The sequence below is a fragment of the Aspergillus mulundensis genome (assembly GCF_003369625.1).
Source record: "Aspergillus mulundensis strain DSM 5745 chromosome Unknown scaffold_0, whole genome shotgun sequence".
Classification (NCBI taxonomy): Eukaryota; Fungi; Ascomycota; class Eurotiomycetes; order Eurotiales; family Aspergillaceae; genus Aspergillus; species Aspergillus mulundensis.
The window spans coordinates 1,059,405-1,080,000 of record NW_020797888.1 but is presented as its reverse complement, the minus strand read 5'-3'; the positions used below and the strand labels follow the sequence as shown (position 1 = coordinate 1,080,000).

Genomic DNA, 20,596 nt, shown 5'->3' with positions numbered 1-20,596 from the left:
ACGTAAGGTCAGGCTGGTAACTAGTTAGCAACTAGATACAAACTAGTTAGAAGAGGAACTTGCCTTGCCGTTTTTCATGGGGAGAGGCGGTAGACCCAGGCTCTCAATGCTCTTTGAGCCAGAACGTGCACGAGGGAAATCGGACCCCAATTCGGGGCTTGCGGGTTTCCTATAACTAGTTAGTAACTAGATAAAGACTAGTTAGAGATGGGACTTACTTAGTTTCAGGAACAGCAGGGGTGAGAGTTTCGTTTAAGGTGCTATAACTAGTTAGTAACTAGACAGTAACTAGTTAGGCACAGGACTTACTTTGTCTTCAACCCAGATGGAGTATCCATCCTGCGAGATCAGGACAGGCCAGCTGGCCTGTCTTGCGCCTGCGTGAGTCGTACCCCTGCACCCAGACCACCGCTCCCGCTGTCCCCTGTACACGCACATCGGGCGCAGCCACCGTTCTGGCGCAGGCTATCTCTAACGTAGCATGCTGCAGGCGGGCGAGGCGGCAAGTCCCCGTCATTGACGGCTTGTAGACTGTATTTGTCGACGCAGGTCTATCCCATGCTCCGTCTGATAGAGCGTTTGCTTCATTACCCTGTAAATAGCAAAGATAGGTCCGCAGGTCAGGCACAGATGACATCTACCTAATCGCGATCCTATGGAAGGGACCATATTGCAGGTTGTTAGCGGACAGTACCAAACCCATGATAAGAACAGCGTTCCGACAGCCATTTGGTACATACAAGGAGACGTAGGAACCTACCTAAGGGACTACGAGGAGACAGCTACGAATACTATGCATCATATCCATAATTATGCGCACGACTCTGCACAACCAATGGACTTTGAGGGACCTCAGCCAACCTTTGGCCAGGAATGTTTGCGGAAGCAGAAACAATCCGACAGCTTGGGAAAGACGCAAGTATTTATACCCCGCGTTAGGGCTCGTCTTTGGTGAATTCAGCAAAGGAAGTTATTAAGATTCAGGTACGAGCCTTGTTGTCACAGGATCGGTGTGAATATCTCTGCTGAACTTCACCTGGGAAGTCAATACAAATAAGAGCTTTAGTCTGACGTCTTTGCTTAGTTCACATTATCCTAATTCTGCAGGGGGAACAGGCAGGTTAATGCAGAATAAAAGGTGGAAGTAACAGGGTTGTGACTGGCTTGTGAATCGTCCCCATTACCTTCACTGTTAACAGTCCCGGGTCACAAAGGCAGGCAGGCGAACAGAGAAAGCAGCACAAGGCGCTTGTCACAACAGCCAGGTTGCCTTTGTATCCATAAAGTGAAATCCAGCAACGGAATCATATGCACCGATAGGAGAGCTCCTCAGTTGCCATCTGTGACTCATATCCATCATATTCAGACTCTGACCTCTGTAGTCCTTTACAACCAGCATTATTCCTACCAAGTGCCTCAGGATATCCCGCCCTTATTAAGACATGACGTTCACCTCCAAACGTCACTCTTGCAGAGCTGGAGTCATCGGAACTCCTTCACTCAGCCAGTGCACAAGACAAGATAGTCCTCACAAAGGCTTCTGGTTGGGCCAAGGTAGTGAATCGAACCGAGATGATCCGGCCAGCACGCTCAGCAATTCGTGTAAACATGTCATGCAGGAAGCCCACAACGTCCTGGCTGGATTGAGGATTTCCAGTAAACTCAAACCCCTCAAATAAATTCTCGAATGGGACAGCTTTCAACTTCCGTTCAAGTTTATCCAGTTTATGCAGAAACAGAACAATCTCAACGTGCCGGGGTAGCTCGCTCTCACATATTAAGGTAAAAAGAACCTGGTCCTCCGCCAAACGGTCGCACGCATTCTCTTCCGCAAGCTGCTGGTTATACGAGCCCGTGTCGACAAAGTAGAAGAATTTCGATGCGCCTGGGAGATAGTGGCGCCATTTCTTCCTTTCCGTGCGGGCGCCGCCGACATCACAGAAGAGCACCTGCGAAGCTCCATGGTTATAGCGTGCTATGATGCCTCCTGTAGACTTAGTATAGCGCCACATCGTGTCTTCAAAGCTTGGCTTATAGTCCGATTCAGTGATACGGTCGATTGCGTTCATGAAGCTGCAGACATATCAGATGTCAGCGTGGTTGACAGTAGAAGAGACGAGAGATCATACTATTCCACTCCGTCCTCAAGGTCCGGATGACTTGATGCTTCCAAAAGACGATGCTTCGCTACACACGCGTGAATGCGCCTTATATCCTGGCAAACACCCGCCAGGATGTCTTGTTGCAGCTCATCCGGGTACGCATAAATGGTGTCCAGTCTTTCCGTGACAGTAGCCGAAAGTGTACACAAAGACGCCCACTTTCGGCCCATGTCGTCTTCGTTCAAGGAGGCCCGTTTGCCGGTTTGCAACAGTCGGTGGAGCTGGGCGTTGACTGACATTGAAATGCCCGTTCTCGGATGGAATAGGTGAGCGTTGGTTGGAGGTCCAACCAGCAAGCTTAGAGCATTGAGTGCACTCGACTTGCCACTTTGGCTGACCCCGAGAAAGATGACTCTCGGTGAAGACTCCATCTGCTTAAGAGTGCTGTTGGGAGCGGCATCCGGGCCCAAAGAGGGTTGTCCCCATACGCGACGCAGGACTATTGAGGAAAGCCACTGGCTACCCCTTTGGGAACGACTTGTATTAACAGAGCTTGTATTCCGGCGCTGCCTTGTGGGGATCATGAATGACTTGAGGCTGGATGTTTCGGCGTTTGAGATAGACTGGCGGTACTCGACGGTGTACTCAATCGGCCCCCAGGCCATAGACTCCTCGTGGCTCAACACAGACAGCGATGATTGCGTTGCGTTGTCATCGAGAATGCTCTCCGCTCTATTCGGGAGCGATGAGGCAGTTGCGTAAAGAGCCTGTCGCATGGTCGACCTGGCTGCAGACCTATAGACTCGAGAATCAAAAAGGTCCGAATCAAAGCTGAATCGAGCGCTAACCAGGCTTAACCTGTCCGAGGGCATACTGTTCTTGGTCATCTCCGAGTCGGAATCCCTCAGCCAGAGCAAAGAAGAGGCATCATCCTTGACCCGACTGAAGACAATCCGAGTTTCAGCCGTTACAAGAAGGTTCCTTTGTTCTAGTGATGATTTGCTATGCGGTAGTTAATATTAGTTCTGCCCAGCTCTTTGCCTCAACTTACCACTGAAGCGCCGACAGAAGCAGAGTCATCGCGTTGACCTGATTGTTCAAGAGCGCCTGAAACTCGACGGTTTCACTCTCATTCCACAGGATCCCCATCTTGTCAAGCATCGAGGGCTCATCCTGCCGCATTCGCACCTGCGCCAACCGCTGATCTATGAACTGCATAATCTCTTCGCAGCAGCCAAGCGATATGGCGACATCGGTTGAAATCTGTGGGTCGTCCCCAGTTGGCTGATTTGCACCGATCAGAGGAAGCAGCTCCTTGATCTGGCCAAGGGCCGCGTTGAGAGTCGACAGATGCCCAATCACAATCCTTGTTCTGAAGCTGACGGTTGCATAGCGGCCTTGGAAGTCGTTGAGCGTCTTGATGCTGCGGGTCACCACATCCATAATCCCCAGGATCGATCCCACCGCGCCGAGTATTGAGATTGGATCCATTGTGTCCGGAGAATCGTCGCGTTACTCAGGCCATCCCGCTTGGTTCGCGCGGGCACAAGGGAATATTATTCCTCCATTACCACACTCATGCGCCCGACAGACGAGGCTGAAGTTCGCCCTGCTGCAGGCGAAGCGCCATTTGCTGACGTGGCGCCAGTCACATTGATTGACAGGGATAGCCTGGGTCAAGGCAGCCTCGAGCGGCGCCAATCAAACGTGAATTGAAACCAAAGCCTTGTCCTCATTGTGGCACCAGCACGTAGCTTGATGGAAGATGGAAAAGAGATCGACCTCAAGCTTAGAAGAGGGCGCGAATGCCCATCGAGGCGAAGCCTGCGGAAGGAAGGAACCACCGGGGCTGAGCCTTCAGGACTGCCAGTGTGATGGCTGATGACTACCTATGGTAGGTAGAGTGACCGCAATCTAGACCCTTCAATCATTGAGCTGGCATGCAAGATTCGATGAGTCGGAAAAAGAAGATTGGAATGATCGCCGTCCCCACCGGTTCCTCCATCCTGTAGATCGATGCGATCTCGCCCGCGAACACTCCATCATCCATGAATTCAGACTGACATCATAGGCCCCTTATCCAGGTGACCCTTCTCTAGCCCACGGTTCCTGCCCAATCTGCCACTTACCATAGACGATGGCTCTGAGCACACTAGGGACGCAAGCTGTGCCATTCAACCCCAGTAAGTACCGGCCATATCAACCCAGGGACCATTCCTTACACACATCCTTCTAGCATTTCCATTCCCAATAGCACACACCCCCGCCCGCCTCCTAGAAACCGCCGAAGCAGCCTTCCTGCGTTCCCAAATCCGCACAGTCAGTCGCTTCTACCCCGATGAAAAGTTCGCCACCATCCCGCTGAGGCGGAAGACGATCAGAAGCGAAACGGAAACTCAAACCGGGCTCGCAGGCGCAACAAAGAGATCATTCGACTGGAAGCTGAACCGCGTCGTCGGGTTCGGGATGGACGGCCCCGTCACGGGCCATGAGCTCGATGGACTTGAGCGCCTGTCCAGGCGCGTCGGTCTGACGCCGTACATTGATCTCTGCCCGTTTGCGCATCCGAGCGCGCGGGAGCTGCTGGCGCAGAGGGGGTATAGGAACGCTGGGGATATCAATGTGCATATCCTGCCGCTGCAGGATGTTAGTTTTGACGATTCAGGGGATAGTACTCGAGGTCGGGTAGAGATAACACGCGTCTCAACCTCAGCCGACAGATCGCATTTCATCGAGTCCTCACTCGCGGGCTTCGAGCAAGACGCAGGTGACAGCAAAACTGAGGACGAGCTCCTCAAGCTTCTCGCCGAGTGCGCCACGCTCCAGCCCGAAACACGGACTTACCTTGCGAGACTCGATGGCCGGATTGCAGGGGGTGCAGGAATGGCGTATCTTCCTACGCCGCAGGGCCCCGTTACGCAGCTTCATATCACCAGTACTGTTCCCGAGTTTCGCGGGAGGGGTGTACAGGGTGCGTTACTGCGGGCGCGACTGGCTGATGCGAAAGCAAGCGGGATCAGGGTTGCAGTGGTGAATACACGGCCTGGAAGTGTAAGCGTGAGGAATGTTGGTCGGGCGGGATTTCGGCTGGGGTATGTGAGAGGGACGTGGACTAAGAATCCATAGGCAAATAGCCGTACCACGGGGTGAAGTGGAGGCAACTCTGCTCTGGGCCACCTGTTCGAGTGGCCCGTAATCTTGAGAACGGAAGAAGCCGAGGACGAGAGCTCGTATCGAGAAGGAGATCGTGAGAGCCTCCGATTATCTACCTAGTGCCTTCTTCTCTCGTATCCCCGTGTTTGTGTTTCTCCCGCAATGCCCTTCGCGTACGTAGCAGGTAGCCCGTTCTGAATCTTCAGCGTGTCAATGGAAAGGTAATCGACGACGCGGATTGAAGTTCGTTTGCCAAAGGGATCAACAGCTTGAAGCCATCAGGGACCTTGGGGCTTCGACCGGGAGAGAGAAGTAAGACGTCCCAGGTTGCTTGTTGTAAAAGCCTGAGAGCACGGCTGTGGTTCTTGAGCGGCCGAGCGTTATTTTCCACCTGCGAGGGCGAGAGTTGAAGGCGCTCGTGATTTTCAGGACATATATTAGCCAACCTAGGTAGAAACCGAATAGAGACAGATTTTCAGGACATATATTAGCCAACCTAGGTAGAAACCGAATAGACACAAGTACTAAGAGCCCGTAAATCAAATTGCTATTCATCATGTATGCAACCATGTACGACCATACCAAACACGAATACCATCCACCGTGCACGAACCTACCATAGCCAGCCACCCAACCGACCATACCACCATGCAAACAAAACATAACGCCAGGCAATGCTCAAATAACAGAAGTTCTGATTTTCAACTCCACAGAGGCGGATGAATGTACTCCTGCGCGCGGTCGAGGATATTCGGGATCGTCCACTCCCCGCTCGTTGAGCTCTCCGGCGTATGAGGCGGCAGTGAGCCCAGATTTGGCGTCATGCCGGAAGCTGACGACCCTGGGACAGGAACGATTGGGTTCGTGGCGCCGTGCATTGCGGTGGCGGGGTTGAGGTATGTTGGGGATGCACCGGTTGTCATAAGAGGGGATGTTTGGGTGTGGAAAGCTGCTTCCAGTTTCTCGAGAGCACGAAGGGTTTTCGTCAATGGCTTCGCCCACTGCGTTTGTGTTTCGACCGCGACGGCGGCGGCAGCAGGAGAGCTTAGAGCTGCTGGCGAGGGGGCGTTGGGGTTTGGAATCGGCTGGCCGAGGTTGTCGACCACAGCGCTACGGTTTGGTGCGCCGTAGTCGAACTCTGCGTTTGCGCGTTCGCTGATGATGGCTTTGAGTTTGCGGAGGAGGGCCCAGAAGTGCGCGTTCGATTTCATTTCTTCGGTGACGGCAAGCAGGAATATTGAGCTGATTGCGCGCTGCAGGGTGATCCAAGACCGGGCGGCGTGCGGGCTGACGGTGTGCATCTCAACATACGCATCTACCGTTGTCATTAGATGTTCAAGACACTCGGAGCGCATGCGAGCGGTTTGCGGATCACGGGTATTGGTGGCTTTGAGCGCTGGCCGGCAGAGCTCAGAGGAGAAGTACGAGGAGTGGAGTTTGAGGACGGTGCGCTCGAGGTGTTCTGTGGGGGTGATGCAGTATTTGGGATCGCGGAGGTAGGGGCGCGCTTCGACGAGGATCTTCTGAATCTGGTGGTTGTAGTTTTGGATGTTTTCCCAGCTTAACTGCGAGTGTGGGCTGAGCATGCGGCTGCGGACGACCTTGAGGGCCAAGGAGATGACCCCGCATAGCGACTCGAAATAAGAGTAGTCGCCCGGTTTTGAGCCCTCCCTTTTCGCGATTTCGGGTTGGCTAACAGCGGTGGTCGACGGGCGGTCATAGGATAGTGAGAAGTGGCTGTCTTGCCATGCCATGGACCACCACGTATGCCGTCGTCGATAACGTTCTGCAGCGGAGAAGTGACTGGACTCGACGTGAAGTCCCAGAGCTAGGCCCATTCGAAGAGTCATGCCTGAAAGGTCAGCGTGAATCCGGCAGCCAGTACATGTGACTTACCTAGCAGAACGTAGGAGATTCCTGGGTTCATGTTATATGCCAGGACGTTGCCAATCACTAGCAAGGTCTGGATAGCTTCTATCGTCGGCTGTGACAGGAAGTTGGTCATTCGAAGACATTGGTACGAGCAGCACACTAGACGGTCAGCATGCATGAGAGGATTTTTCACTGGTCCAACTCACCAAAGACTTGTGAACTAAGCTCGCGCTCTTTTCCAGGCAAGTCCGACGACTGGCAGCCTGACGCCAGCACTGCGAACAGCAAGCCGAGATACGCAATGGAGATGCCGAACGGCCTTTGTGCTTGATCATCATCCGCCTTGTACACTCCGCCGGCAGTAGTCCTATTTTGCAGCAGAAGGTCAAGGTTCCGCTCAAACACAGCCACATCCTCGATAACTGGGTAGATGGCGCCGGCGATATCTCGATAGTAACACCAGAACCTATACAGTTAGCAGGGCAATGACAAAACTGCAGCTACACTCACTCCTTGCATTGCTGGTCTGACGGAAGCGCGCAGCAGACCGCACTAATGTCAAAAGTCGACATCTCAGACGACCACAAATCAACAAACGGATACGTCGCAGACTCGTTGTCAAGTCCGAGCTTCGGCAGGATCCCTCCCTCAAGCAAAGCCTGTAACTGATCGGACCCGGACTTGTTGTTCAGGATATAAGCCAGGACCGACCGCGAGCCAAGATGAACCGTCCCCTCACCCAAAGTATTCGGCGCAAGGATCCCCTCTCGCTCCGGCGACGCACCCTTCGAGCGGTTACTTGCATCAGCGCTCTGCACGCTCCCCGTCTCCAGCGTCGAAGCCGACGCCATGCCCCCGCCATCCTCATTCGCCTTGTCCAGTCCCGCCCGCATAATCGCAAGCGTCTGCTCCATCTCCCTCAACTTGGTCCGCACATTATCCCAGTCCTCGCGCGCGATCGAAACCCGTCCCCCACTCGCCGGACTCGCCTGGCTACTCATGCCAGGCTCCTGCTTCAATCTGACCGATCCATCCGATATCCCAGTCTCCCCGCCGACCGACAACCTTGCGCCACCGGCAGGGCCAGCAGTAACAGGAGGAATCCCCGCGGCACCGTCCAAGTATCCCGTCTCCATGCCCATCCCAACGCGTCTCTTCGACGGCCGCTCATACGAGCACAGCTCCGCATGGTCGCGCTTAACGCACCCGTCGCACGGCAGGTTGCGGTCGCATTTCACTTTCCGCGCATGGCAGGGGTAGCAGGCTTTCGGCTCGCGCGCCTTGCGTTTCGCTCGGATAATCGCGTCGACTTGTGCTTGAGGCAGATCGGTGATTGGGCCGGACCGCGACGAGCTAGGGCCACTGCTGCCGGCACCTATGTCGGCGCCTGCGGGGGAGAACGACATGGACGGGTGGGCGGAGGAGGGGGTGTTGGTGTCCATCGGTAGCTGTCGCACGAACTCGTTATGACTCTATCGCCTCATTTCATGCGGACATGACGGTCGCGGGCAGTGATAAAGTCGCCAATATTTACCGTCGGCCTAGGAAATTTATTTCATCCGCTCGCAGTCGATGGCCGAGTCGCAGGAAAGGCGCAATGGAAGCTCGTTGACTGATGGCTGCGATTCGGTAACTGAGTCTTGACTCTTGACGCCAAATCGAACCGGCGGATCGGAGCCATTACTCAGCGGAGCCACGTGATGGCCTGATGACGTAACTGCCTGCTCTTGCCGTTTTCGGAACACAAACATTCGCCCGTCTTCAGGCATCATATCTACGCAGCAACTATTCAAGAGAGAAGAGGCTAGATCTCAGTGATCGTAAAGAAGTCATTACATGTGTGCCATTACTCAAAGTACATTGCTAACATAAACAAGACCAGATCTCAACGCACGAGCGTCAAGGACCGTCATCCATTGCTTAGACAGTATCAATCTTCTGATTAGCAGCGTCCTGCTCCTCAGCGACCACATCGGCAGGAATCTTGTCCGGTGTGCTATTTACCAGCAGGATCATCGGCCCCAGCGAAACCGCGAGCAGCACGAACGTCACAATGCTAGAGACCGTCAGCATTGTCTCTACTTACGGGAGCTTGGAGAAACCTACAATCCGACCAAGGGATTACTATCCGTCTGAGTGTTCATGCCATAGGCAATGGCCTGCCCAACCGCTTCAATACACCTGAACATAGCGCCATTGCGAACATTTGCTGGATTTTCCGTTAGTTATGACCTTTTTCAAAGGCTAGGCTGGTCACTCACCCTGTGCGTCCGTCGCAAACGACGACAGCAGCCAGTACATGTACGACTGCGACAGCGGGCCGGTTGTCTGCACGAAGAAGTACGGCAGGAAGGAGGTAGGGTACAGTCCGTCATTCCAGTCAATCTTGCCCGGGTCGTGATGGTCAAACTTGTTCTGCATGATGATGGACCAGATGTACACGCCGACGTTGAGGATGACGACCGTGAAGAGGCCGATCTGAGCCCGGCGACGCTGACTGACACCCTTCATGTCGAGGATGAAACCGAGACCAAAGCATCCGACACTGAGGAGTCAGCTAAGCCAGCTATACTTTCGGTGAAACTTACATGCAAAAGAATGGCGAGACCAGAGACGAGAGGGCTCTGGCGCGGACAGAGAAGTAGGTTCCTAGGTATGTGGACCAAGTGCCGCTGTTTCGGTCAGCCTGTACTCTTATCGCACTTTGAGGAGACATACGAGTAGAAGAAGGACCACAGAGCCCAAAATCCGGAAAGCAGGATAAGCTTTGAGGTTACGGTCTTGAGGATCTGCTTGAACTCTCGCTTGGTGGAGAGGGTCTCTGCCATGACGATTTTGGTTCCGTCGGACCGGACAACACGTTCGAAAGGCGCAATCAGCAAAGCAAAAGGCAGTCTATCAAGTCAGCTCAACCCAAGTCTACTGCAGTGTTGCACTCACGCAAGGCACTCGATGATCACAAAGGCAACATAGGTATCAGGGGTGATTCCACCGTCGGCTCCAGGCTTGTGATTTTTCGCCAGACTAGGATGATTAGCCATATTCTTGTCAGCGCTAGGAGATACCTACTTGATGGCCCCTCCGACCAGCTGTCCAAGATTGCGCGAAACAATCCACAGCGCCAGGTACTTTCCACGAGCACCGGAGGGCGCAAGGGTCATGATGCATCCAGCCTCGGCGACATACCAGCACGCAGTCCCTGCACCGCTAATGGCGCCGCTAAGGATGAGATACTTGCAATCGTCAGTCATGGCCCCAGAGACACGATCGACCGCAACCTACCCATTGGTTCCCAAACTTGCTGTTGCAGTAGTACGCAGATCCCTGGATAGGAAATGACAAGGAGCCCAGTACCAGCGCCCATTTGACTCCAATTTTGTTCACCAACGGGCCGCCCAAGAAACAAACCACAGCAAGAAGGGCGTAGTTGATAGCGTTTGTAATGTTCGATACCTGCGGCGTCGCAAGACCACCACCACCAAGGCCTGCCGATCACTCAGTCAGTCTTGATCGAGTCATACCCCGTGCAAGGGACGTACCAGCAATTGCATCAGACATGGCAGGTCCACAGAACGCTTGGACACTGAGGAGCATCATCTGGGTCAGACTGTGCTGCCATACCCGCTTCCACAGTGGGACAGTGTCCCTGTAGTGCTCCATGTCGATTCCATGGACGATCTCACCCGCAGCCGGGGAGGCAGGACGGTCCTCTTGAGTGGGTCCCTTGGGGGCAGCATCTGCTGTCTTGAAGTCGGCCATGGTGCAATGTATGTTGGATATGTTTCCAAAAGAACAGGATCGGGGAGAGCACCGGTTATATACCCCAACATCAGCTGCTGTATACCCTTACCCTCGGGTTATCTCCCGTATCTCTCCTCTCATGGCTGGTATCTGGGTGGGTCGATCCCCACGTTCCATCGTCTCCAACTGTGCCATGGGGTTCGCAGGGCCGATGCCGGTGGAAGGTCCAGGCGAAATGTCCTTGCCGACTGCATTTTAGCCTAAGACTGCCGTGGCGAGCTAAGCTTCCTGTCGAGCTGGAGGAGCGCGGAGCGATGGAAGGTCCACGCGAAGTAAACGCCATCGCTCCACAAAATCGGTGATACGCCGGTCGCATGGCGCCAATCGCTGTGATCCATTTTATCGGGTCTTTTATCGCATGATCGGGCCATCTTATAAATATCCAAGATTCAACGCTGGGTCGCTATCGCTCGTGATATTGACAGCTATCAACTTATCAGTGGATCAGGCCAGGTCAAACATTCCACGATCGATCAGGGCTGAGTCACTTTCAACCTCTTCTTTCTTCCCAGTTCCAATCCTCAATCGCCACCTCAATCCGGACCCTGCAACCCTCACAATGGCATCGCGAGCAAACACCAAAATCATCGTGGTCGGTGGCGGCGGCACAATGGGCTCTTCGACAGCCCTCCACCTCCTGCGCACCGGCTACACCCCCTCAAACATCACAGTCCTCGACACATACCCGATCCCATCCGCACAATCAGCCGGCTATGACCTGAACAAGATCATGAGCATCCGGCTGCGCAACAAGCCAGACCTACAACTTTCTCTCGAGGCATTGGACATGTGGAAGAACGATCCACTGTTCAAGCCCTTCTTTCACAACGTTGGAATGGTGCGTTACCGGTGGGCTCGGACATGATTGAGAAATTATGTTAATAAACGCGTAGATCGACGTCTCCTCAACAGAGGAAGGCATTGAAGGCCTCCGCAAGAAGTACCAGTCATTAGTTGACGCAGGCATCGGACTCGAGAAGACAAATTTCCTGCTTGAAAGTGAAGATGAGATCCTGGCGAAGGCGCCGCATTTCACACGGGAGCAGATCAAGGTACTTTCTACTTTCACCTCGGTCACTGGGTGAAATATGCTAATCGAAACGCAGGGCTGGAAAGGCTTGTTCTGCGGTGACGGCGGCTGGCTTGCTGCTGCCAAGGCCATCAATGCCATTGGGCTGTACCTGAAGGAGCAGGGCGTCAAGTTCGGATTCGGCGGGTAAGCATATCTAAGCTCAGGGACGTCAAATAACCTCTTGAGACTGACAATTGCAGTGCCGGGTCATTCAAGAGGCCTCTCTTCGCCGACGCCGGGGAGAAGACGTGCATTGGCGTTGAGACTGTGGACGGCACAAAGTACTACGCCGATAAGGTCGTTCTGGCAGCTGGAGCTTGGAGTCCCACATTGGTCGACTTGGAGGAGCAGTGCGTCTCAAAGGTACCATAATCCACTCCCGATCAAAGCAAGTGCATATGCTGATGATGCTCTCCTGTAGTGCTGGGTCTTCGCCCACATGCAACTCACCCCAGCCGAAGCAGCCGTGTACAAAGATACCCCAGTCATCTACGACGGCGACTACGGCTTCTTCTTTGAGCCGAACGAGTACGTTCCCTTCCAGCCACACAGAACACTATACTAACAGTCCCCAGAAACGGCATCATAAAAGTCTGCGATGAGTTCCCAGGCTTCACACACTTCAAATCCCACAAACCCTACGGCGCCTCCTCCCCAAAACCCATCTCCGTCCCCCGTTCCCACGCCCAACACCCCACGGACACATACCCGCACGCCTCCGAAATCACCATCAAAAAGGCCATATCCCGCTTCCTCCCCAAATTCAACAACAAGGAACTCTTCAACCGCGCCATGTGCTGGTGCACGGATACAGCTGACGCGAATTTGCTTGTTTGCGAGCACCCCCGCTGGAAGGGGTTCTATCTTGCGACGGGCGATAGCGGGCACTCGTTCAAGTTGCTTCCTAATATCGGGAAGCACGTTGTGGAGTTGCTGGAGGGGACTCTGCCGCCTGTTATGGCGGAGGCGTGGAGGTGGAGGCCTGGCAGTGGGGATGCGTTGAAGAGTCGGCGTGCGGCGCCGGCGAAGGATTTGGCGGATATGCCGGGGTGGAGGAATGAGGCGAAGATGTAATTCTGATTGTAGAGTAAGATGTATGATAAAATGGAACATTATTCGTCTATCTAAGGATTTTAATCTAATCTATACATTATTTGACATGGTATATAACGTCTAAGCATCAGCATAACAAAGGCAGAAAATTAAGAAACCGAAACCGAAACCGCGCAGTTTTATGTTGCCCAAGGCCTCCACAACCCATCCAGACTTCATATCACACCGAACAAGAGTCACGCCTCTCTTCGCTAAGCCTTGCTAGCAATCGCCTCCTCGTCATCCGCAAACGCGAACCGCGAGTACCTTCGGATCGACGCACCCTTGAAGTAGAACACGTACGGAATCGCACAGCAAGCCAGAGCAATGAACGCAAGCAGGGAGCTAGCCCACTGATCGCCCAATCGCTCGTACATCTGCTCCGTAAAGAGAACCGTCGACGCACCCCAGATCGACCGGATGAAGGTCTTGGCTGCAAGGGCGGAGGCAGCTTGGTGCTGGTACGTATCCACTGCGGTAATCGTTAGTACTCTGTCTCTCTTTCCCTTGCACAGGCAGTATATATGGGTGGAGTACATACCAAGGTAGTTATTCGCAGAGTTATACAAGAAGATAAACCCGAAGCCCACGGGCCAGCCACCAATCATCGGACCGAACCAGTGGAGATTCGGGTACGACGTCCACGCGAAAATAAACAGGCCGATGGGGATGAACCAGCAGGAGATCATCATTGGGATCAGCCGCGCCTCGGCGGGCGGTTTGCCGCCGTACTTGGCATACAGGGAGAGGTAGTGCTTGTTGACCATGGGGGCGCAGGCCGCGCTCATGAGCACGCCGATCGCGAGCGGGATGAACATTAGGCCTGTTGAGCCGGCGCTCCAGCCCTTGCCGCCTTGGTAGACGATCGGGTATGCGACGAAGAACATGTACAGTAGGCCGTAGAGGACGGACATGTACAGGGAGATGAAGAGGACGATTGGCTCGAGGAAGAGGAGCTGGAAGGGGCGGAAGAGGAAGACGCGGAGGCGTTCGGCCATTGGGCGGGCGTCCAGCTCGGTCTCAGTAACATATGTGGAGTCGTTTTGGGACTTGCGCAGCTTCTTTGCGCGCTTGGCTAGGATGGCGGGCGCGGAGGTCTCGGGGACCGTGAAGGTGATGAGGACCCAGGCGACGAAGGCAAGGATGAGCGTTAGCCAGTAGAGCCAGCGCCAGCCTGTGGCGTCTGCGAGGAAGCCGCCGGCTAGAGGGCCGATGGCGGGACCGATGAAGGGGCTTGCGGAGAAGGCGGCCATGGGCACGCCGCGCTCTTCGTTCTTCCACATGTCGGCTAGGGTGCCGCCGACGAGGGTCATTGGGGCGCTGAAGGCGATGCCGTCGATGGCGCGGCAGACGATCAGGGTTCCGATGTTCTTGGCGACGGCGCAGGGGATCACGAAGATGACTGCCAGGAGGAGGGTTACGGCATAAACGGGTCTTCGGCCGTACATTTCGGACAGGGGGGCGAATGCCATGGGGCCTGACTTGTTAGCTGCGCTCATCAGAGGACGAGAGGCCTGGACATACCAACGCCGAATCCAACGACAAACACCGTCACAACGACGAGACTGACTTCTCGCGAGACACCGAATGTCTCCGCGGGGCCTTCGATATCGGCCGTGATGACACTGCTGGCGAACGCGACGACGAAGCACGTAAAGGCGACCACCATGGTCACGTACCACTTCTTCGCTTTGGACCAGTTCTTGGGGTTCTCGGGGTCGTCGATGTGGAAGGTAACCAGCTTGTAGTCTTCTGTCTTTCCTTCGGCCGTTCGAACGGGCTTGATGATCTCGCCGGTCTGTGTCTCGTTGACGTATTCTTCGACATTGGCGTTGTCCGTCAGGGTGCGGAAAGGCAGGTCCCTTGGGTCAACCTCTCCTTGTGCGGAGCCCAGAGACACTGTCTGGGACAGTGCATTGTGATGGTGATCCGGGTGCTGTACCATGTTTGCGGTGGAGGATCCGGAATATCAGTAATCAGTATATATACTAGGTCGAGAGAACTGAAACCTGGCCGAGTCACCAGGCTGAGGCGGGGCTTGCAGGGTCTTATATAGCCCGCCATGCTTGCGAGACGGGCTGGCCACACTACTATAGAATGGCCTGGCGCAAACAAAAAATGATGGCTCACTCGGTGCGATTTGCCAGCCCTGGGAAGAGGCCCTTCCGTTGCCCGATTCGGATGTTCCCACTCGCCAACTTGGGTAATATGCCACGAGCTGGGCAGCGGGCCCAGTCTGAGGAAAGATCCAGACTGTCAGTGCAGGTGCCACTGCCGTCAGAATCATGCCCTTTTAATACAGGTCAGAGAATCTTCTCGTAGCATTCATCCAAACTGAAAGTGGAATGGACGTGATACTCACCGCGCCATGCCGGTCAAGGTTCGCGCGTCATCCCAAGCATTGACGTGCAACAATAGAAAGAGCTTGGGTATTGCTTCGGTGCCGCAGCTTACGTGTCCAGTCCGGTCAGCTTTAGCCCGAGCACACACCACCTGGTCCATGCCACAGGGCCACACTGTGAAGTGTGAACGCGCCTGGACGGCGTTGGGATTGGAGAAGGAAGATGTTGTGTCACTGTTGGGTGGCCCGCTTCTTCCGCTGCCAAGACCGGGCCTTGCCACGGAGCATATCGCCGGATTCGGTAACATGCTCCTGCTGATGTGAGATGAGGTCAGGATGGTAACCCTGGGCACTGGGTGCACTGGGTCAGTGCAAACAACAAAATAACTGGGACAGACTTCTGACATATAAGGGCTTTATGATTCAGAGCAATATAGACTGAGGACACATAGGCAAGGTTCCTGTTTCGATGGATCCCTTCTCTGCACGCTAACTCAGGATCGAGCTCAAAATATATGTCTCAAGTGACAGGTCGTATGACAGCCCGGAGACGGCCATTTTCCAGTGGAATGCTCTCCCTTGGCAACGCATGGGGCGAGAAAGTCTATAATGTCCCTATAATGAGCTCTGAGTCTACGTATAGACGCAAGTATGTACCTCGACTTTGCAGCCATAGTATGTAGAGTCAGCCGGTGTCGGAGACGAGTCTTGGCAGATTCTGAAGCGCGCCCACACGTGACGATAAGATAAGCCGCAAGGGGACTAGCGCGGGGCAGGATCGCCGATCTCCAGAAAATCGAAATCGTGAATTTTCCGGCAGCAGACGACGAGCAGCCAGCTCAAGCTCAGCTCATTCTCCTTTGCTGAATCCTCAGTCGGAGCTCGCTCCTCGAGGAGTCTCATCGATCTTCACTACTAGAGGTCTTAACTGGTCCTCGTTATCTCCTTCGATTCCCCTCGACACGTTCCGATTTTCGAGTCGCCTCTCCGTTGACCTCCGTTGAGTCACCTACAAACGGCCTCGCAATGACTTCTCCTTTCGACTCGGCGGACTTCGCCCTTCCCGGCTCCGTTGCCTATTCTCGCTCCCGTGGCCGGGCTATCGCTGCTTCTATCGGCGCCAAGGATGTCCGCGGCCAATGGGTTCACTACGTCCACACTTCAGAGCGTCTGCCCGAATTCCAGCAAGACGTCCTCAAGCAGCTCCTCACCTACGGCGATATCACCGACATCCCTCCCTCATTCAGTGCTGAAGATGGCGAATTCGATGTCTTCTACGTCTTTCCCCGAACCGGAACCATCTCCCCGTGGAGCTCGCAAGCCACCGGTATCTCCCACGTCTGCGGCTTGAAGAACTACGTGAAGCGCATCGAGCGCGGTATCAAGATTTCCTGCCTGCGACCCGCGTCCGGAGAGTACAAAGATGGTTTCAAGGACATCCTCCACGACCGGATGACCCAGTTGATCAGCCAAGAGGAACCCGACTTGCACCTGATGTTCTCCGAGCACAGCCCTCTCCCCCTCGAGACGGTCCCGCTCAGCGGTAGTGACAAGTCGCCCAAGGAAGTCCTGCAGGAGGCAAACAAGCGAATGGGTCTAGCGTTGGAAGAATCTGAGATCGACTACCTCGCCGCTGCCTACGGTCCCGACGGCCCGCTCGCTCGTGACCCGACCGATGTTGAGCTTTTCATGTTTGCTCAGGTCAACTCGGAACACTGCCGTCACAAGCAGTTCAACGCCTCCTGGACAATCGACGGGATGGAGATGCCAAACAGCCTCTTCTCCATGATCCGGAACACCCACAGGAAAAACCCCGAATTCACCGTGAGCGCGTACAGCGACAACGCCGCCGTGCTGCAGGGATTCGACTCCTCTTTCTGGGCCCCCGACACTACCACCGGAGAGTGGAACCACACCAAGGAACTCGTCCACTTCCTTGCCAAGGTGGAGACTCACAACCACCCCACTGCGGTCTCGCCCTACCCTGGTGCTGCTACCGGATCTGGAGGTGAGATCCGTGACGAAGGTGCCGTCGGACGCGGTTCCAAGCCCAAGGCCGGTCTTGCTGGTTACTGTGTGTCCGACCTCAACATCCCTGGCTTGAAACAGCCCTGGGAGTTGGATGTTGGCAAGCCTAACCACATCGCCAGTCCCCTCGACATCATGCTGGAAGCCCCAATTGGAAGTGCCGCTTTCAACAACGAGTTTGGTCGGCCCTGTATCACCGGTTACTTTCGTACTCTGACGACTGAAATTGACGTCGGTAACGGAGAGAAGGAGATCCGTGGTTACCACAAGCCGATCATGCTTGCTGGTGGTGTTGGTACGGTCAGACCTCAGCATGCCATCAAGAAGCCAGATGTCGTCAAGCCTGGCTCCTACCTTGTTGTGCTGGGTGGCCCCGCTATGCTCATTGGTCTTGGTGGTGGTGCGGCTTCCAGTATCGACTCCGGTGAAGGCTCCGTCGACCTCGACTTTGCGAGTGTCCAGAGAGGCAACGCTGAGGTGCAGCGCAGAGCACAGGAAGTTATCAATGCCTGCACAGCCATGGGCGATAACAACCCCATCAAGTTCATCCACGATGTCGGAGCTGGCGGTCTCTCCAACGCCTTACCCGAGCTGATCCACGATTCCGGCCTGGGCGCCAAGTTCGAGCTGCGCGAAATCGACAGCGCGGACCGAAGCATGAGCCCCATGCAAATCTGGTGCTGCGAGGCTCAGGAGCGATATGTCATGGCCGTTGGTGAAGAGAGCATGAACAAGTTTACCGCTATCTGCCACCGTGAGCGCTGCGGTTTCTCCGTCGTTGGCCGCGGAGAGGGTGGCTCGGAAGAGGACAAGAAGCTGATTCTCATGGACCGCGAGTCTCAAGAACACCCGACCCCCATCGACCTTCCCCTCTCTGTGCTTTTCGGCAAGCCCCCACGAATGACTCGCACTGTGGATTCCAGGAAACTGAAGCTTCCTGCTGTCGACACCAGCCTTACCACCTACCTTCCCTCGCTTGCGCCTAATCGCGCGGAGCTGATCGGTGAAGCTGCCAACCGTGTCCTGTCCCTCCCTGCTGTTGGCTCCAAGTCTTTCCTCATCACCATTGGCGACCGTACTGTTGGTGGTCTCACTGCCCGTGACCAGATGGTTGGCCGATGGCAGACTCCCGTTGCCGACGTTGCCGTCACTGCCACTGCTCTTGCTCAGGGCGTAAAGACTGGTGAGGCCATGGCAATGGGTGAGAAGCCCACGCTTGCCCTTATCTCTCCTGGCGCCTCTGCTCGCATGGCCGTTGCTGAGTCGCTCATGAACATCGCCGCCGCCGACCTCGTCGACCGTTTGAGCCGCGTCAAGCTCTCCGCGAACTGGATGTCCGCCAGTAGCCACCCTGGAGAGGGTGCTGCTCTCTACGAGGCTGTGGAGGCCATCGGTATGCAGCTCTGCCCTCAACTTGGTATCAGCATCCCCGTCGGCAAGGATTCCATGTCCATGAAGATGAAGTGGAAGGACGAGTCCGGTGCCAAGGAGGTCACCGCGCCCATGTCACTGGTGATCTCCGCGTTTGCTCCAGTCGAGAACTACCGCAAGACCTGGACTCCTGCTCTTCGCCACCCCGAAGACGTTGGCGACACCGTGCTCATGTTCGTCGACCTTTCTCTCGGACGCAAGGCTATGGGCGGTTCCGCTCTTGCCCAGGTCTTCAACCAGGTCGGCGCTGAATGCCCTGACCTCCGCAACGTCGAGCTTTTCAAGGACTTCTTCGACGCCACGCAACAGCTCCAGGAGGCAGGCATTGTCCTGGCTTACCACGACCGTTCCGACGGTGGTCTCTTCACCACCCTCGCTGAGATGATGTTCGCTGGCCGCTGCGGTGTTGAGATCCTGCTTGACACCATCTGCTCCAGCCTCGACACCAGCAGCTTCGTCGAGACCCTCTTCAACGAAGAGCTTGGAGCCGTCTTCCAGGTCCGCAAGGAGCACGAGATGCAGTTCCGCTCCTGCTTCGCTACCTGTGGTCCTCCCGCCGGCCTGATCCACAAGATCGGTCGCGTCTCCGAGCGACCCAAGCAGAACCTCGCCATCTACTACAAGGCCAGCCAAGTCTACCGCAACAGCCGCGCCAACCTCCAGCAAACCTGGACCGCCACCTCCTACCATATGCAGAAGATCCGCGACACCGCCGCCTGCGCCGACCAAGAATACGCCAACATCCTCGACGACGCCGACCCCGGTCTCTCCTGGAACCCCACCTTCGATCCCAAGGACCGCGCCCTCCCCTTCCTCACAAGCCTAACCTCCATGTCCCCCTTCGCCAACAAGCCCCGCGTCGCCATCCTCCGCGAACAGGGCGTCAACTCCCAAGCGGAAATGGCCTTCGCCTTCAACACCGCCGGCTTCGCCGCCATCGACGTCCACATGACAGACATCATCTCCGGCCGCGTCTCGCTCTCCTCCTTCGTCGGCCTCGCCGCCTGCGGCGGCTTCTCCTACGGCGACGTCCTCGGCGCCGGCCAAGGCTGGGCCAAATCCGTCCTCCTCCACGACACAACCCGCAACGAGTTCCAGTCCTTCTTCAACCGCCCCGACACCTTCGCCCTGGGCGTCTGCAACGGCTGCCAGTTCCTCTCGCGCCTGTCGTCCCTCATCCCCGGCGCCTCGCACTGGCCTACCTTCGAGCGCAACGCCTCAGAGCAGTACGAGGGCCGCGTGGCAATGGTCCGCATCTCCGACCCAGACCCCTCAAACCCCTCCGTCTTCCTGCACGGCATGCACGGGTCTTCATTCCCCATCGCCGTCGCGCACGGAGAAGGCCGCGCCTCTTTCACCGCGTCGTCGACCGACCCTTCTTCCTTCGTCGCGAAGGGTCTCGCCCCCGTGCAGTTCGTCGACAACGCTACCCTCACCCCGACCATGAAGTACCCCTTCAACCCCAACGGCAGCCCCGAGGGTATCGCGGGTATCCGCAACGAGAACGGTCGTGTCATGGCGATTATGCCGCATCCCGAACGGACGGTTATGAATGGGATTGCTAGCTGGTTGCCTGCTAAGGCTGAGGAGTGGGGTGATATTGGCCCATGGGGACGGATCTTCTTCAGTGCCAGACGCTGGGTTGGTTAGATGTCTAAAAGATTCAGATTGTTTCTGCATCGTTTCTCTTCTAAATTCTATCAT

At 55.4% G+C, this 20,596-nt stretch overlaps 8 protein-coding genes across 8 annotated transcripts; 3 read left to right on the top strand and 5 right to left on the bottom strand.

The window, feature by feature from the left end:
- Positions 1-42: 42 nt before the first annotated feature.
- DSM5745_00309 (uncharacterized protein) lies at positions 43-517 on the bottom strand (the record flags this gene model as incomplete). Its single annotated transcript, XM_026742325.1, has 4 exons — positions 43-169; positions 219-260; positions 310-339; positions 393-517. The coding sequence occupies 4 exons, from the start codon at positions 515-517 to the stop codon at positions 43-45; spliced, it is 324 nt and encodes a 107-aa protein (XP_026608170.1).
- Positions 518-1,496: 979 nt separating this feature from the next.
- On the bottom strand, positions 1,497-3,593 carry DSM5745_00308 (guanine nucleotide-binding protein subunit alpha; the record flags this gene model as incomplete). Its single annotated transcript, XM_026742324.1, has 3 exons — positions 1,497-2,073; positions 2,130-3,104; positions 3,154-3,593. 3 exons carry the CDS (start codon positions 3,591-3,593, stop codon positions 1,497-1,499), a joined length of 1,992 nt encoding a protein of 663 aa, XP_026608169.1.
- Positions 3,594-4,239: 646 nt separating this feature from the next.
- Positions 4,240-5,236, top strand: DSM5745_00307 (GNAT family N-acetyltransferase; the record flags this gene model as incomplete). Its single annotated transcript, XM_026742323.1, has 3 exons — positions 4,240-4,285; positions 4,339-5,172; positions 5,229-5,236. The coding sequence occupies 3 exons, from the start codon at positions 4,240-4,242 to the stop codon at positions 5,234-5,236; spliced, it is 888 nt and encodes a 295-aa protein (XP_026608168.1).
- Positions 5,237-5,956: 720 nt separating this feature from the next.
- On the bottom strand, positions 5,957-8,533 carry DSM5745_00306 (putative C6 transcription factor; the record flags this gene model as incomplete). Its single annotated transcript, XM_026742322.1, has 4 exons — positions 5,957-7,107; positions 7,152-7,286; positions 7,334-7,593; positions 7,638-8,533. The coding sequence occupies 4 exons, from the start codon at positions 8,531-8,533 to the stop codon at positions 5,957-5,959; spliced, it is 2,442 nt and encodes an 813-aa protein (XP_026608167.1).
- Positions 8,534-9,047: 514 nt separating this feature from the next.
- DSM5745_00305 (uncharacterized protein) lies at positions 9,048-10,886 on the bottom strand (the record flags this gene model as incomplete). The annotated part of the gene is made up of 9 exons (XM_026742321.1): positions 9,048-9,183; positions 9,234-9,336; positions 9,389-9,672; positions 9,716-9,799; positions 9,846-10,022; positions 10,068-10,151; positions 10,197-10,360; positions 10,410-10,612; positions 10,667-10,886. The coding sequence occupies 9 exons, from the start codon at positions 10,884-10,886 to the stop codon at positions 9,048-9,050; spliced, it is 1,455 nt and encodes a 484-aa protein (XP_026608166.1).
- Positions 10,887-11,487: 601 nt separating this feature from the next.
- Positions 11,488-13,074, top strand: DSM5745_00304 (NAD(P)/FAD-dependent oxidoreductase; the record flags this gene model as incomplete). Its single annotated transcript, XM_026742320.1, has 6 exons — positions 11,488-11,766; positions 11,822-11,980; positions 12,035-12,144; positions 12,201-12,363; positions 12,422-12,528; positions 12,576-13,074. 6 exons carry the CDS (start codon positions 11,488-11,490, stop codon positions 13,072-13,074), a joined length of 1,317 nt encoding a protein of 438 aa, XP_026608165.1.
- A 230-nt stretch (positions 13,075-13,304) lies between these two features.
- On the bottom strand, positions 13,305-15,037 carry DSM5745_00303 (MFS transporter; the record flags this gene model as incomplete). The annotated part of the gene is made up of 3 exons (XM_026742319.1): positions 13,305-13,564; positions 13,634-14,569; positions 14,617-15,037. The coding sequence occupies 3 exons, from the start codon at positions 15,035-15,037 to the stop codon at positions 13,305-13,307; spliced, it is 1,617 nt and encodes a 538-aa protein (XP_026608164.1).
- A 423-nt stretch (positions 15,038-15,460) lies between these two features.
- Positions 15,461-20,542, top strand: DSM5745_00302 (phosphoribosylformylglycinamidine synthase; the record flags this gene model as incomplete). Its single annotated transcript, XM_026742318.1, has 2 exons — positions 15,461-15,753; positions 16,309-20,542. The coding sequence occupies 2 exons, from the start codon at positions 15,461-15,463 to the stop codon at positions 20,540-20,542; spliced, it is 4,527 nt and encodes a 1,508-aa protein (XP_026608163.1).
- Positions 20,543-20,596: the final 54 nt, after the last annotated feature.